This window comes from Phasianus colchicus, chromosome 2 (assembly GCF_987193195.1).
Source record: "Phasianus colchicus chromosome 2, bPhaCol1.hap1.1, whole genome shotgun sequence".
Classification (NCBI taxonomy): domain Eukaryota; kingdom Metazoa; phylum Chordata; class Aves; order Galliformes; family Phasianidae; genus Phasianus; species Phasianus colchicus.
In genome coordinates this window covers 87,685,710-87,698,551 of record NC_143437.1, presented here as the reverse complement: position 1 = coordinate 87,698,551, position 12,842 = coordinate 87,685,710, and the positions used below count along the sequence as shown (strand labels likewise).

The 12,842-nt window shown below is 38.2% G+C and overlaps 1 protein-coding gene across 1 annotated transcript in view; it reads left to right on the top strand.

The window, feature by feature from the left end:
• Positions 1-8,834, top strand: part of MLIP (muscular LMNA interacting protein) — a 104,888-nt gene extending 96,054 nt beyond the window's left edge. Inside the window, exons 13-15 of the mRNA XM_090136151.1 lie at positions 1,247-1,303; positions 6,488-6,522; positions 8,537-8,834. Coding sequence (XP_089992277.1) covers positions 1,247-1,303; positions 6,488-6,514 — 84 coding nt within the window. The 3' untranslated portion in view covers positions 6,515-6,522; positions 8,537-8,834. The remainder of the gene's footprint in view (positions 1-1,246; positions 1,304-6,487; positions 6,523-8,536) is intronic.
• The last annotated feature ends 4,008 nt before the right edge of the window (positions 8,835-12,842 follow it).

The window sequence follows — 12,842 nt, the reverse complement described above, 5'->3', positions numbered from 1 at the left end:
CGGCAGGGATCTTGCTGTCAAGAAAGTAAAGTCTCTTTACCCCTTTAACTCTCTGTTGTCTAACATGGTTCTCTTGCCTATAGATTAAATCAAATTATTACCTGAAGTTATTCACTTGCTTTTCCATTTGGGGTAAAGAAAAAAAAAGGAAAAGTCAAATGTTTCAAAGCTGCTGCTGCTGGTGTTGTAAGAGTTGGCTTCTGCTTCACTGAAAATGAAGCAGGGAAAATCTACTAGAGGGGAGACCAATAAATAGCAAATCCATAATATAATTATAAACTGAGTAAATTTCATTTCAGTGTCTCACTTTCCTAATTGAGACATTTTGTCAGATCAGCTTCTTAAAAAGGTCTGTTCAAAATTAATTTTCCTAGGGCAAAACCGGTATTTCTTTTAACGCATCATATGATAAGTATGATTTTTATTAGCTCTATTAGCTCTAAATACCAAAACAAAGTAGTGCTTTTGATAGATTTAAAATTGCAAGGTTCTTTCTACATTGTATTTCCACAAATCTAAAATACCATAACCTCAATATTTTCAATGTCTTTTGCTCTAAAGATGTTTAGATTACTGCATATGAAAATCTCACAAACTTGGGACCTTAACGTTGTATATATAAACTCTGTCTTATCTTTTTACCTATGTCCTCTTTCAATTTTATTGTAATTTGTATGGTTCATCATTTGAAGCACATCCATCAAACTTTATTACACTCAAAATACTGGGAAATTATAAATTCTGTCCTGCACGTGCTAATTATTGTTATGCAATATTCTTTTTATTTAAATGTTTTCATGATTTATGTTTATGAAATTTAAGATCAAATAGAGGTCTTTTAGAGGTAATTTAAGAAGACAGATATTCAAAATAATGGACATATGACTGCAGCTTTGAATAACTTGATGTGCGTTATCTCATACTGAATGTATATAAGGCAGATTCTCTTGCTGTGATTTTGTCTTGAGATACTTTTTTCAAAGTGGAAAGCAATTTATCCCTTCCTTACAATTATGGGAAGATGATACAACAGAGATCAAGTTATACATTGAAAGAGGTTTTTATAGAGACAAGGAGTAGTAAGCATACAGATCCTGTTGAACATTGCTGCATTGCTATTTGAATGATTTGGGATACTAGCTTTCATTATAAAATCTTTGTGATAGATAGAAATTGAATTGATAACTGTTGCTTTTTTTCCTGTTTTTAACCTCATGATTTCTTCAACCTGTGACGTCTTGCTCAGCAGCCCAGTCATCCCATAGTGCCTATTCCAGAAAATGAAACACTCAGCTCTACGAAGGTAATCAGTTCACATTTAATATATTTATGCATTTGCATGCTGTTTTTACCTTTTATTTGTGTAGCACGTGTATGAGACGAGCAAAAATGTACTGACATCCTGATCAGCTTTTGTCCAGTGTATGGGCTACATAAGCATTAATTATTCTTGGTAACTGATGAAGGAAAAAGACAAGAGTTGTTTTGGAGACTACACTGTTTGTGTGAATTTGGGGTAACACTAACATTTACACTTCAGGTTTCTGGTATGTGCTACTGGGATGCTACTGAGTGGAATTTGTTATATTATGCCATTTAAGACCATTTCCCAGTTTGCAGTCACGGGTATGGCTTCTGTTTTAAACAGCAGATGCAACAAGTGCCAGAAGCACTTCAGACAATTAATTATTGAAAACTTTGTAAAGGACTGTCAAGAAGACATCAGACAGCATACAGAGAGATGGTTTGCCCAGTATCAGCATTCAGTGCCAGTTTTATTGACCTTTGAAGAAAGACACCAAACTTCTTGAAGTCTAAACTCAGTGGTGGATTCCTTACTTTTTCACATCTCTAAGCTCAATGTAAATTACATATGTAATTTGATTAAGTACTGTATTCTTTATTGCAGGCTTTGAACTGTAATAGAACATCCATAATTAAAGGACATTTTCAACATTATTTTAGAAATGTACATAAAATGCATAACTCACTACCTATACTAACAGTATAAGTTCAGCTTATACTGAGGAATTTTTGGTACTGAGACTTTTTTGTTACTGGGAATACTCTCGCAATTATTTCATAAATTTTTAAATGGTTTTAACAATATAAAAAGAAATGATAATTTTATTTTTGCAACACACTGTTTTTCCGTTCTTATTTTGAAGCAAGATTCTAGTCTTGTTAAAAGCAGCAAAATGAGCATTTAAAAAAAAGGGCATTTGCCAGTAATTGCTACAAAATACATGACTTTCTTATAAATGTGGAGGGAGTTTTGAGGGCAAGACCTTCACATGTTGGAGGCAGAATGGAGTCAGGCACATGTTGACTGACTTCTCAGTTTGTTGACAGAGCCTGTTAATACATCCTCACAGTTCATCTTGAGTTCTCTCGTAAAAAGATTAAGAAATAGAAAAAGAAAAAAGAAGAAAGGTAAGCATCTCACTAGGTGGATCATTAGACTACTGTTCAGCACCAGGAGAATATGAGTGATGAATGCAGCACAGCCTCTTATCTTCAAGTGCAGTCCCGGCCTCTCTGGCCAGTCCCTGGTTCTCTCAAGGGCAGTTATATGGTTTATACTGTAGATCGTTCCCAAGTAAGGCCCAGCCTGCCTTCACAAAACAAAGTTAGACAATTAATAGCTTGATCAGCTTCTCACATGACAGGTGCTTTTTCAATTTTAATCTTAATTTTACTTTTTTTTTTTTTGTTACCTGTGAAGTTTTTGATAGGAACCTCTCCTGACTCAAGCAACGGTTTGTGCTGAATTTGTGCTTTATGGGTTTATGTAACGTAAAAGGCTCCACCTAACTTAATATATCCTTTATTATCAGTGAAGTTGTTTGGATGTAGAGGTGGTTAGGAAAAGTTCTGTCAAGTGATAAGGCCAACATTATTCTTACTGCTGTAATAAAATCTGTATTTCTCCGTCTCTGCCCTCACCAACCCTTTTTTCTTTATCTAAAATTACTTGTAAGCTCATACTTAGCTTCTTCCTCCAGTGTTACTCCCTCAGAGCTAAAAAAGTGGTGTGTGAAAGTCAGTATGATTAATGTATTTCCAGAAAAAGAACGGATGGTCACATCACATGCAGAGTGAAACATAAACATTTCCTTGACCTTTACAAGGGATGAGATGGGGAAGAAGAGACTTTGCTACTTTCTACTTAATAATTCAGGTTGTTTTCCTCAAAGTGAAGTATTCAGCACTGGAAAAAAAAAAAAAAAAAAAAAAAGAAGTTGTCTTTGTATGCTGTTCTTCATGCAGCATCAGCTTCATTATACAAAAGCACAAAACAAATCAGGCCTACCACTTTCCTGTGAAATCAGGAAAACAAATAAGTGAACATTTCCTCCCTGTAAAATCCTTCTCCACACTCAATGCTATTTAGTTGGAGGACATCTGAAGGATACGCCTGCAAAAACTAACCAAGAGATAGGATAGTAATTTCCCATACTTACAGTCTTCAATTAACCTAGTGTTTGTCCACATCATGGTGTGTGACTGCTGTTGCAATTACTCTCAGAATTATACTGAGTCAGAATATTTAGAGCGAACATAGGGCATATGTCCCTGTAGAGTCATAAAAAGCCATTGCAGGTGCTAAATGTATGTACTCATTACCTTTATTCATATAGAACTTGGAAAGTCCCAAGTCTATTATACAATTACTTTAGGTTCATGTAATCTTTTGCTTCAGCTGTTGCTCTATCTTATCTATTTGTTATTGCTAAGAAATCTGCAATAATTAATATCTGGCATCTTTCCATGTAAGGTCGCTATTCATAAAAAGGCACCGTGAGAAAATGTCGATTCCATTGACTTCAGTGGAGACAGGATTTCACTTTAGCAAAGGAAACAATTAATCTGCCCTGCTTCACTTTAAAAAAAAAAAAAAAAAATTGCAAATGCTCTTTAAATTATAAATTCTTTGAAAATGTCAGTAAGGCCCAAAGTTCTGTTATATATTGCTCTTTATTTATTTAAGGAGTGTACCTGGTCAGAGGTTAACATTTCTATTAATCATTAACAGATTCTATATATAAGAAAGTAAGTGTACTCATTACACTGTACTCAAGAGTTTATATAGGTGGTTTCATGCTAGACCAAGACCCAACCCAAGTGACAGTTTCAGAAGTAATGTTCTTCCAGATAAAAATAATGGCATCTGGATTTCCAAACAATGTCCCAGAGTTCACAAAAACCTCAATATTTTCTTGATATCATGATCACCCTGTTTCGTCTTATCTCCATATGGCCAACAGTAATGCTGGTCTGAAATAGGGCATCTCTGAGCCACAATCCACGACACTGCAAAGTTGGGATGGGTGAGCATGCAGAGTGGAGGCCAACTTGAGAGTTGTCTGGTAGGGAGGTGCAAAGGAATGGTACAGACTGCTCTCTCCTTGAGGTTATCTAGACAGCCTGGGGCTGCTGGTGCTTCAGTATTCTGTAATGACCCATCTCTCAGGTGCCTTTCAATACCTTTTTAGCTGGTAGTAAAGAAAATCCTTGTCAGCGCAAGAACAGGGATATCGTTGAAACACAAAATGAGAGGGAACTCTATCCACAGTAGCTGTAATATCAGCTCCCTTACTCAAGCACCTTCTTCTTCCATTTGGTGCCAAATGGATCATAGATGGGAGAATTGCATTTGAAACACTGCTGTTGTTCAGACTTGATAAAATACCAAAGGAACTAGAGGGTATTAGGTTATTCATAAACACTGCATAGATTGAGGGTAGGCATGGAGATTAAGGCAGCATAAGGCAGTAAATGATAAAGAAAAAGGCAACAGTAACACATTAAAAAAAGCTCTGGGATGTTCCAAATTTGATGTCACTTTCCTCCAAAATGAGAACTACTTTAATATGACCTGCAATCTTCAAAAGCATTTTGGAACAAAATGAACAGAGCCTCTCTGAATCAGTAGTCTCACTGTCCTTAGTTTATTTTAATCAAGCCAAGGACTGAGCTCTCTCCATATCATCATAACAGTTCATTTAACTGAAAATTTAATGATGTTGCAAATGAACATTACAAATAAGAATATCTACTGCTTTGATTAAGGGTGTAAGAATTTTAAGTATTAGTTGGGATAAGTTCTTCAACTTCAGAAATGGATGCTAATTGGGAACAGTAAGCTATGTCCATCTGGTCTTATAAATAGAAAGGTCCAAATGGCATATGTTTGTAAAGTCTGAAAAAAATCAGATAGATGATTTATATTAGTTTATAATTTATATTAGTTTTATAATTTCTAATGATTTACATTTTATAACATTTAATGTGTTACAGTTACAACAGGAAATATATGTTTACAACAGGTATTTGGGTAATACTTTTTGACAGCTTCAACAGTATATTTTTGTTTTAAATAATAAGTTTCAGTTGTAGCATATTGACATGAAAGGGCATTAGATCACCATGCATTAGCAAGGAAGAACATTTTCTGAATTTAGTGAATATTATTTCTATTGGGCTCTGTATAAAAATAATTACACTTCATGTATTACATGCTAAATTTATATTAAAAAGGATGCTAGTACCCCGAAGAGAAGAATAATTCTCAGCCTGTGAAGGAATGGCATATGACATATGTAATTAATGTAACCCTATATGAGGTTAGCCTTCACCACCACACAGGTATAAGAAATCCTGTTCAGTTTGGAGTCAACCAGGCTTTGGGTCCCGCTCTGACTGCCCACCAGTCAGTCACTGACCTACAGTTGTATGGGATTGTTTGCTTACTCATCCCAGATCCACATTTTGCTTTTGTCTTTGTTGAAACAGCTCCTGATGGCCCATTCCTCTAGCCTGGCAAAGGGCTCCAAGATGGGGGCTGTATCCTCATCATACCGGTCTGTTTCTGTTACTAACATCCACAGGCATCATGGGCTCTTTGGCCAGCTCCTTGGTGTCGGATGGTCACCTGTGGAATGCCACCTGGAACAGTGACTTTGAACAGCTGACTACTACCTTTTTAAATCAGTAGTACCACCAGTTATTTATCTGAAACAAATAAACACAGAACTCTGCAGTCTCCCTCCTCCTTAGTTTGGGTACATGGTTACTATAGAAGACTGTGGAAAGCCTTCCTAAGGTAGAGGAAAGCAATATCCATGCCATGTGACTACAAGATGGGCCACATGCTGTGTCCTCATGGGATGTGGTCCAAAAAAGAAGTGGGAGCCCAACATGAGTTTGAAACGTCTTCTGCTGTGCATTTAGCCAGAGTAATGCTTTGTCTTTTGAAATTTGCTCTTCAAACATGTCAGTGCATGAAAAACATCCTGAGCTCTATAAACATAGTTATAAATTAACAGTACAAAAAACTGAAGTTTTTACAGAAACCAAGTGCTTCATGAAACTGTTCACCCACCAGCACAATATTTGCACTACCGTGCCTGTTTCACGTGGTGCGATTTTAATTCACCTCTCCATTTTGTTTTCACTTTTTATTGATTTATTTTTTTTAATACAGGTCACCAATGAAAAAGGTTCTGTTTAGCTGTAATGGTGAGTATTACTGTTTTTCTGATTTGATTACAGAAAACAGATCACACTTAGAATATGTAACTACAGCTTTAGTGTCATTGTAACAAACTGATGTATATGTGTTTGCTTTGAAAAGATGGTAGAATGCATTAGCAATATGATTTATTGTTTGGATAATAAGCTGGCTATGTTTGGTGAGTGACTTTCTATTAATAATTACAAATACAGAATAATTTCACTTCTTAGCATGAAGTCAAAATTGAATTTATTTCAAGTAGGATGTAATCAAGCAGGTGGAAAGAATTGAGGTATGGTTTGGAATTTGAATGTGTAGTAAAAATAAAATGAATATTATTTTATATTTGAGTGCATAACCACATAATGTCATTAAAATGAATGGTTTCTTATAGTTGCTGTGTTGCAATTAATGTGCTGTACTTGAGTGTAGACACAATTTAGCACTTAACAAGGGAGGACAACAAGTAAGTTGTATAGAAAAGGCTGAACTGTTCAAGACTTGTTTGGTTACAGTCTTCACAAGAAAAGATTAATTGTGACTAAATGTTTAATTCTGTTAATTCTTAGAATTTGGGAGTAGGAATATGGAGACAATAGAAAGAGAACACCTTAAGGAATACTTAGGTGAATTGGATATATTTAGCTTCATTCCAATGAAACACCCTGAAGTGCTTAACCAAAACTATTTCTCAAACTAGCATAAGGAAATATACATAAGGAAACATAAGGAAACATAAGGAAAATCACAAAAAAACTGCAAAAAGGCAAACATAATGTCATGTCTAACAAAGGTCAAAAGGAAGATCTAAATAATTTCAGAAAAGTCAGTCTTAATATTGTTTCCAAGATATTGGAACAAAGCATTGAGCAATCCATTTGTAGGCACCCAGAGATAGTAACCACGTAAGGGAACTTGCACAGGGACAGGTCAGAAACAAATCCTATCAACTTGATCTCATTTCCTTCTTTGACAGCAAAACAGATATAAGGGATATGATTGATATTTTCTTGGACACAGACCCACGTGACGTTCATAAGCAAGCAGAACAGATATGGACTAAATTAAATACACACAAGGTAGATGTGCAACTGATAGGAAAGCTGAGCTTTGAGAACAATCATTTGTTGCTAAAATGGGAAAACACCTCACAGAGTCTTCCACAATGCTTTCTTTTGGCTCTATACAACATTAACTACTTGCTCGGCTGAATGGACAGTAAATTAATCAGACTTACAAATAATCTCCACTTGGGACTGAAGACAATGACAAGGGATACAAAAGCACAGATAGAAGTGGGATGACAATAATAACATAGGAAAGAATCTGAAGATTACAGGGGACCACAAACTGAATCTGAGCTGGGGAAGCAATGCTGCTACAAAAAAAATGCCATTCAAAGGAAATGCTGAAGGGAGTGCTTACAATATAGTGGAAGGAAATCCTCATTTCTGTTCAGTGCTAGTGAAGAACAAGTTGCAGTGTTATGTTTTATCCTGAGCACTATTAGAAAGAGAGACTGGTGCTGTGGAAAATGAATGGCAGATTTAGAGAAGATTTAAAGCTTTCAGTTTCTTCACATAGGAAAAAAAAAAAAAAAAAAAAGAGAGCAGAGCCACAGCTGGTCGCATCTCTTCATAATGCATCATTTTAAGGAGTATTAGTCACTTCTCCAACCTCCCTGTGAGTTGGAGGGGAAGAAATGGGCCTAAATTTCAGGATGAGGGACGTAATGCAGAATTAGGACAGCTACATGGGAATGCAGTGCTCCAACAGACTTTCTGAGGCTACTGGAAAGGTGGGAAGGATCTCACAAGGCAGGATTGATACCAGCTGCACCTTGTCCCACAGCTTAAAAAAGAGAAGTGGCTGAATTTTTCTTCATGCTTTTTTTTTTTTTTTTCCTGTGAAAATATGAGTGAAATTTATTAGCCAGCTTATCTGATTTACACAGTTTACAAATCTCTGTTTTACCATTTTTGGCTATTTTTGTTCATTTGGAAACTCTTCTTTTTACAGACATGAATTAGGATCGAGAGATAAAACCACAGAGTATTTTTGGGCGTTTTTCTCTACTGAGAAGGAATCCACAATACACGTGTTATCTAAAGCACCATTAAAAAAAAATGCTTCCAGTATGCTAATTGCTAATATTCTTTCAAAAGATAATTCTATGTACTAGCATAATTAACCCCTGAGATACACATACAAATGTGCCATATTTATGTACCACTTCTTGAAGTGCTTGCCAGTTTAAAAGATGCCTAAAATAACACCGCGTATTTTATTTAGAAATAATATAAATGTCAAAATTCAATAAAGGTGTATTTTTGTTGCAAAGTCTTTGTTGTGGTTCTTATTTTCATTTCTGTACATGTACCTCCTTGTACTTCAAGCAGCTGAGTCTGGATGCCAGCACCATTGGAAAGGATTTCTCCCACACTCTTCACCTTGGTCACGTTTTGCCATTGTGCATATGCCTATGTTCTGTGAAATACTCATAGAATTATTCAGAACCCACAGGTTCTTCTCTGCCATGAGATGTTCACAGCCCTGCTGGCCTGGGAGTGACAGACAGAGCTATAAGCTCTACCTAGCAAACATCGATGAACCGCCACTTTCCTCTACACTTTACACTGTTCTCTTTTTGACCCTGTGTTGCTTCCACAGACTGAGTCTTGTCTGAGCCTGAATCTTAAATGATTTTCTTTCAGAACGGATTGTGAAAGTCCAAGGACGCTGTTTGTCTGTGCCTGTGTGAGTCACTGGCTTCTCCCTGCTCCCTCGATCCTTTGAACTTATATATCAGCCTGCAGGTACAAGCACACCAGGGACTTCTGCATCACAGCCTGGTGTGTGGGAGCACTTCACCTCCTCACACACTGCTACATGTTGAGATTAGGATTAATAATTATAATGAGCTGTTCTGCTGCTTCCATTAAAATTAAGATGGTGAACTAATTTATAAAATCATCAATTAAAACATTTACATTAAAATCAGTTTAAATGGAATAGTCCTAGGGGTACTAAGCCTCTCGTACTACAGGACCTGTATTTAAGCTGCTTAACTGCAGAATTGCAGAAATGGAAATGAAAAAAATAGAATCATTGAATCGTAGAATAGTTTGGTACATTTTAGCCTTAAATTAGTCCAGGTAGCAAATCAAAGCCCAGGGTAGAAGGAACAGAAGAAAGAACTATCAGAACTGTAGGAAAGGCAAAGGAAGGACCCCCTTCTTTACCTCTGTTTTGGTGAGTTTCTTCATCTGTGCATATTTTACAAACGCATCCCTATCTGTTCAAATGGCTACTGTTTGTGAATGAAAATGGAGAGTGTGTCAGCAATCACAGCCTAGCGAGTCTGTTCCTCAGAGACTAATGGGAAAAGAATTCAGAGAAAAATCCTTGAACGGGAGATTACAAAGAGGAAAAGTTGTCATGAAAAAAATTGATTGCTTTTTCAACAGCACTGTAAAATTAATGTATGCTGCTTATTCAATAGTGTAATGTATTTAGCTCAGATTTGGATGCCTTTACTCTCCCTTTATTCATTCTTTTCCTGGTAAACTACAAATTGCCGTCAGGATACCAGTGACTGCAGATGTTAGTGAAAGCTTGTATTTTCCTTTTCTTTCTCTTATCTTCTTTCGCAGGCTAGCATACACAGTATTCATCACATCCTCTGCTTGCTTCTGGTATTTCTATTGTTGCCATGTGCTACAGTCCAAGCTGGCAAACTAACAAACAAAAAACGTTAAGGTTGGTTCAAATGATCAGAAGTGAAATTTGGCAATCACAAGGTGTATATCTGGGCAGTGATATATACAGGCTATGAATAGAAGGTTCATAATTCACTATGTGAGAAAAAATGATGTGCTGCATCAGACTATGTGCAGCCCTTGGCTGCAGGCTTCAGCTGTCTGGGATCCTAAGCCTGGTTTGTTCTGGCACACTTCTGTGGTCTTGACTCAGTTTTAATGAGAAATATGCTTAAAGATCAGAAAGTTCACCAGCTGAAGGTATGCAAAATGAGAAAAGTAAAATCACAGAAAGCAGAGTATGGTTGAAAAGGTAGTAGAAGCAGCTCAAGGATTGAGAAGTAAAAAGTCCATGCCTTGAGGGATAAAAAAAAAACATCCTTAAAACCAGAGAATCAGAAAGTGGTAACTCAGCAACACAGAGGATCAGCCTGTTCTGAGGACCAGGATGCACAATTTCCACTTAACTGATGCTTGTATGCCCAGCATGTTCACCAGGCATCTTATCAGGGCTGGTGAGCATATTAATAGTAGCTCATTAGTTGTAGTTCTCATTAGCCAAGGCATAACTGCTCCATATGAAACTTATTCTGTATCATTCTTGCAGTCTCTTTGTACATCTTAAAAGGTCTCTGATCAAAAATGATCTGGTGACTGATTCAAGGAATGCCATCTAGCAATATACAGAGCGTTCCTAGGCAAGGTCTTGCACCTGGGTCAAGGCAACATCTATTACCAATACAAGCTGAGGGATGAAAGCAATGAGCGCAGCCCTGCTGAAAAAGATCTAGGGATACTGGTGGATGGGAAGCTGGACATGAGCCAGCAATGTGCCCTCGCAGCTCAGAAGGCCAGCCATATCCCGGGCTGCATCAAAAGCAGCGTGGCCAGCAGTTCAAGTGAAGTGATCCTGCCCCTCTGCACTGATGAGACTCACCTGGAGTACAGCATCCAGACGTGGAGTCCTCAGTACAGGAGAGACATGGACCTGCTGCAGTGCGTCCAGAGGAGGGCCACAGAAATGACCAAAGAGATGGAATACCTCTCCTATGAGGACAGGCTGGGAGAGCTGGGGCTGATCAGCTTGGAGAAGGGAAGGCTCTGAGGTGACCTTTCAGTATCTAAAGGAGAGCTACAGGGAAGAAGGGGACAGACTCTTGTGCAGTGTCTTGGTGATAGAATAAGGGGAAATGGTTTCAAGCATAAAGAGGGTAGATTTAAGTTAGATATAAGTTAAAAGTATTCTACAGTGAGGGTAAAGAAACTAGAATAAGTTGTCCAGAGACGTGGTTGATGTCTTACCCCTGGAGACCTCCAAGGCAAGGCTGGATCAGGCCCTGGGCAGCCTGACCTAGATTTGGTGTCCCTCTTCATTGCAGAGGGTTTGGACTAGATGATCTTTACAGGTCCCTTCCAACTCTAAGGATTCTATGATTCTGTGATTCTACTTCTGCACCAGTCATTCACCACAAAGCAATGGCATGGAGTACCCTACACACAAACGGAAGAGACTGCTCTGGGCTGGCTCCTTTAGAAGAGGACCTATTTGAAATGAATATGACTCTCACACTGCAATGATACCAAAATTAATACCTGCATGTATCCCAAACATTTCTGAGCCTGCTTGGATGTAAGAAACATGGATGATCTGTTCAGGTTTCTGATACCAGTCTGGGAGAGCCACCTCTACTTCTACCCTTGTAAACTGATTCTCTGAAAGGATGGTCATGCACTGCAACAGGCTGCCAAGGAGGTGGTGGAGTCACTGTCCCTGGAGGTGTTCCACGAATGTGTAGATGTGGGACATGGGGACATGGCTTAGTGAGCAATATTGGTGGTTGGTGGTCAGTTGGACTAGATGATGCTGGAGGTCTTTTCCAACCTTAGTGATTCTATAATTCTACACACAGAAGATTTAGGCTTAAGATACCAGCAGTCACTGGCAGGATCAGAAACGGCCTCATATTTGAAATGAATATGAGTGGGTATACATCTGCCATGCAATAGTGACACAACATTCTTTGAGAATCCATACTCCCTGTGAAAGATGTTGCTTTCCCCTTCTCTATCACCTCTAACCAGCTGATGAGAACTCAAACTGGGACTGGCAAGCTCACTGCAGGCATCACCTCTCTGAGCTACGTGCACAATCTCATCTGTCCACAACAGCCTCAATAACAGCATAACCAACCAAGGTGGCATGTAACCCATCATATGGTGGGACCAAGATTTCCATCTTCAGCTGTGTCTTCTGAGAGATTCGTATACGAACACAAGCCATAACGACTGCTTTTCCCACACTTGCCAAACCCTAGAGAAGCACTGTTGAGGAAGGCACTGACAGCTCTGTGGTTGTTTGCACACTGTCCTGGTTTGTGCACAGTTTTTTTCCATTCTTCATTTGACTGAATACAGAGTGGGCCTACCATGGCCTTAGGAGTATGGCCAACAATGAGAATGAGATGGCATCATTTGCTGCTGGGAGGTTGGCCATGGGGTGCGGCTGAGGTGGGAAGCATGCATAATGAATTGCTGTGGTGGTGTAGGGGGCAAGCCCAAACAACGCC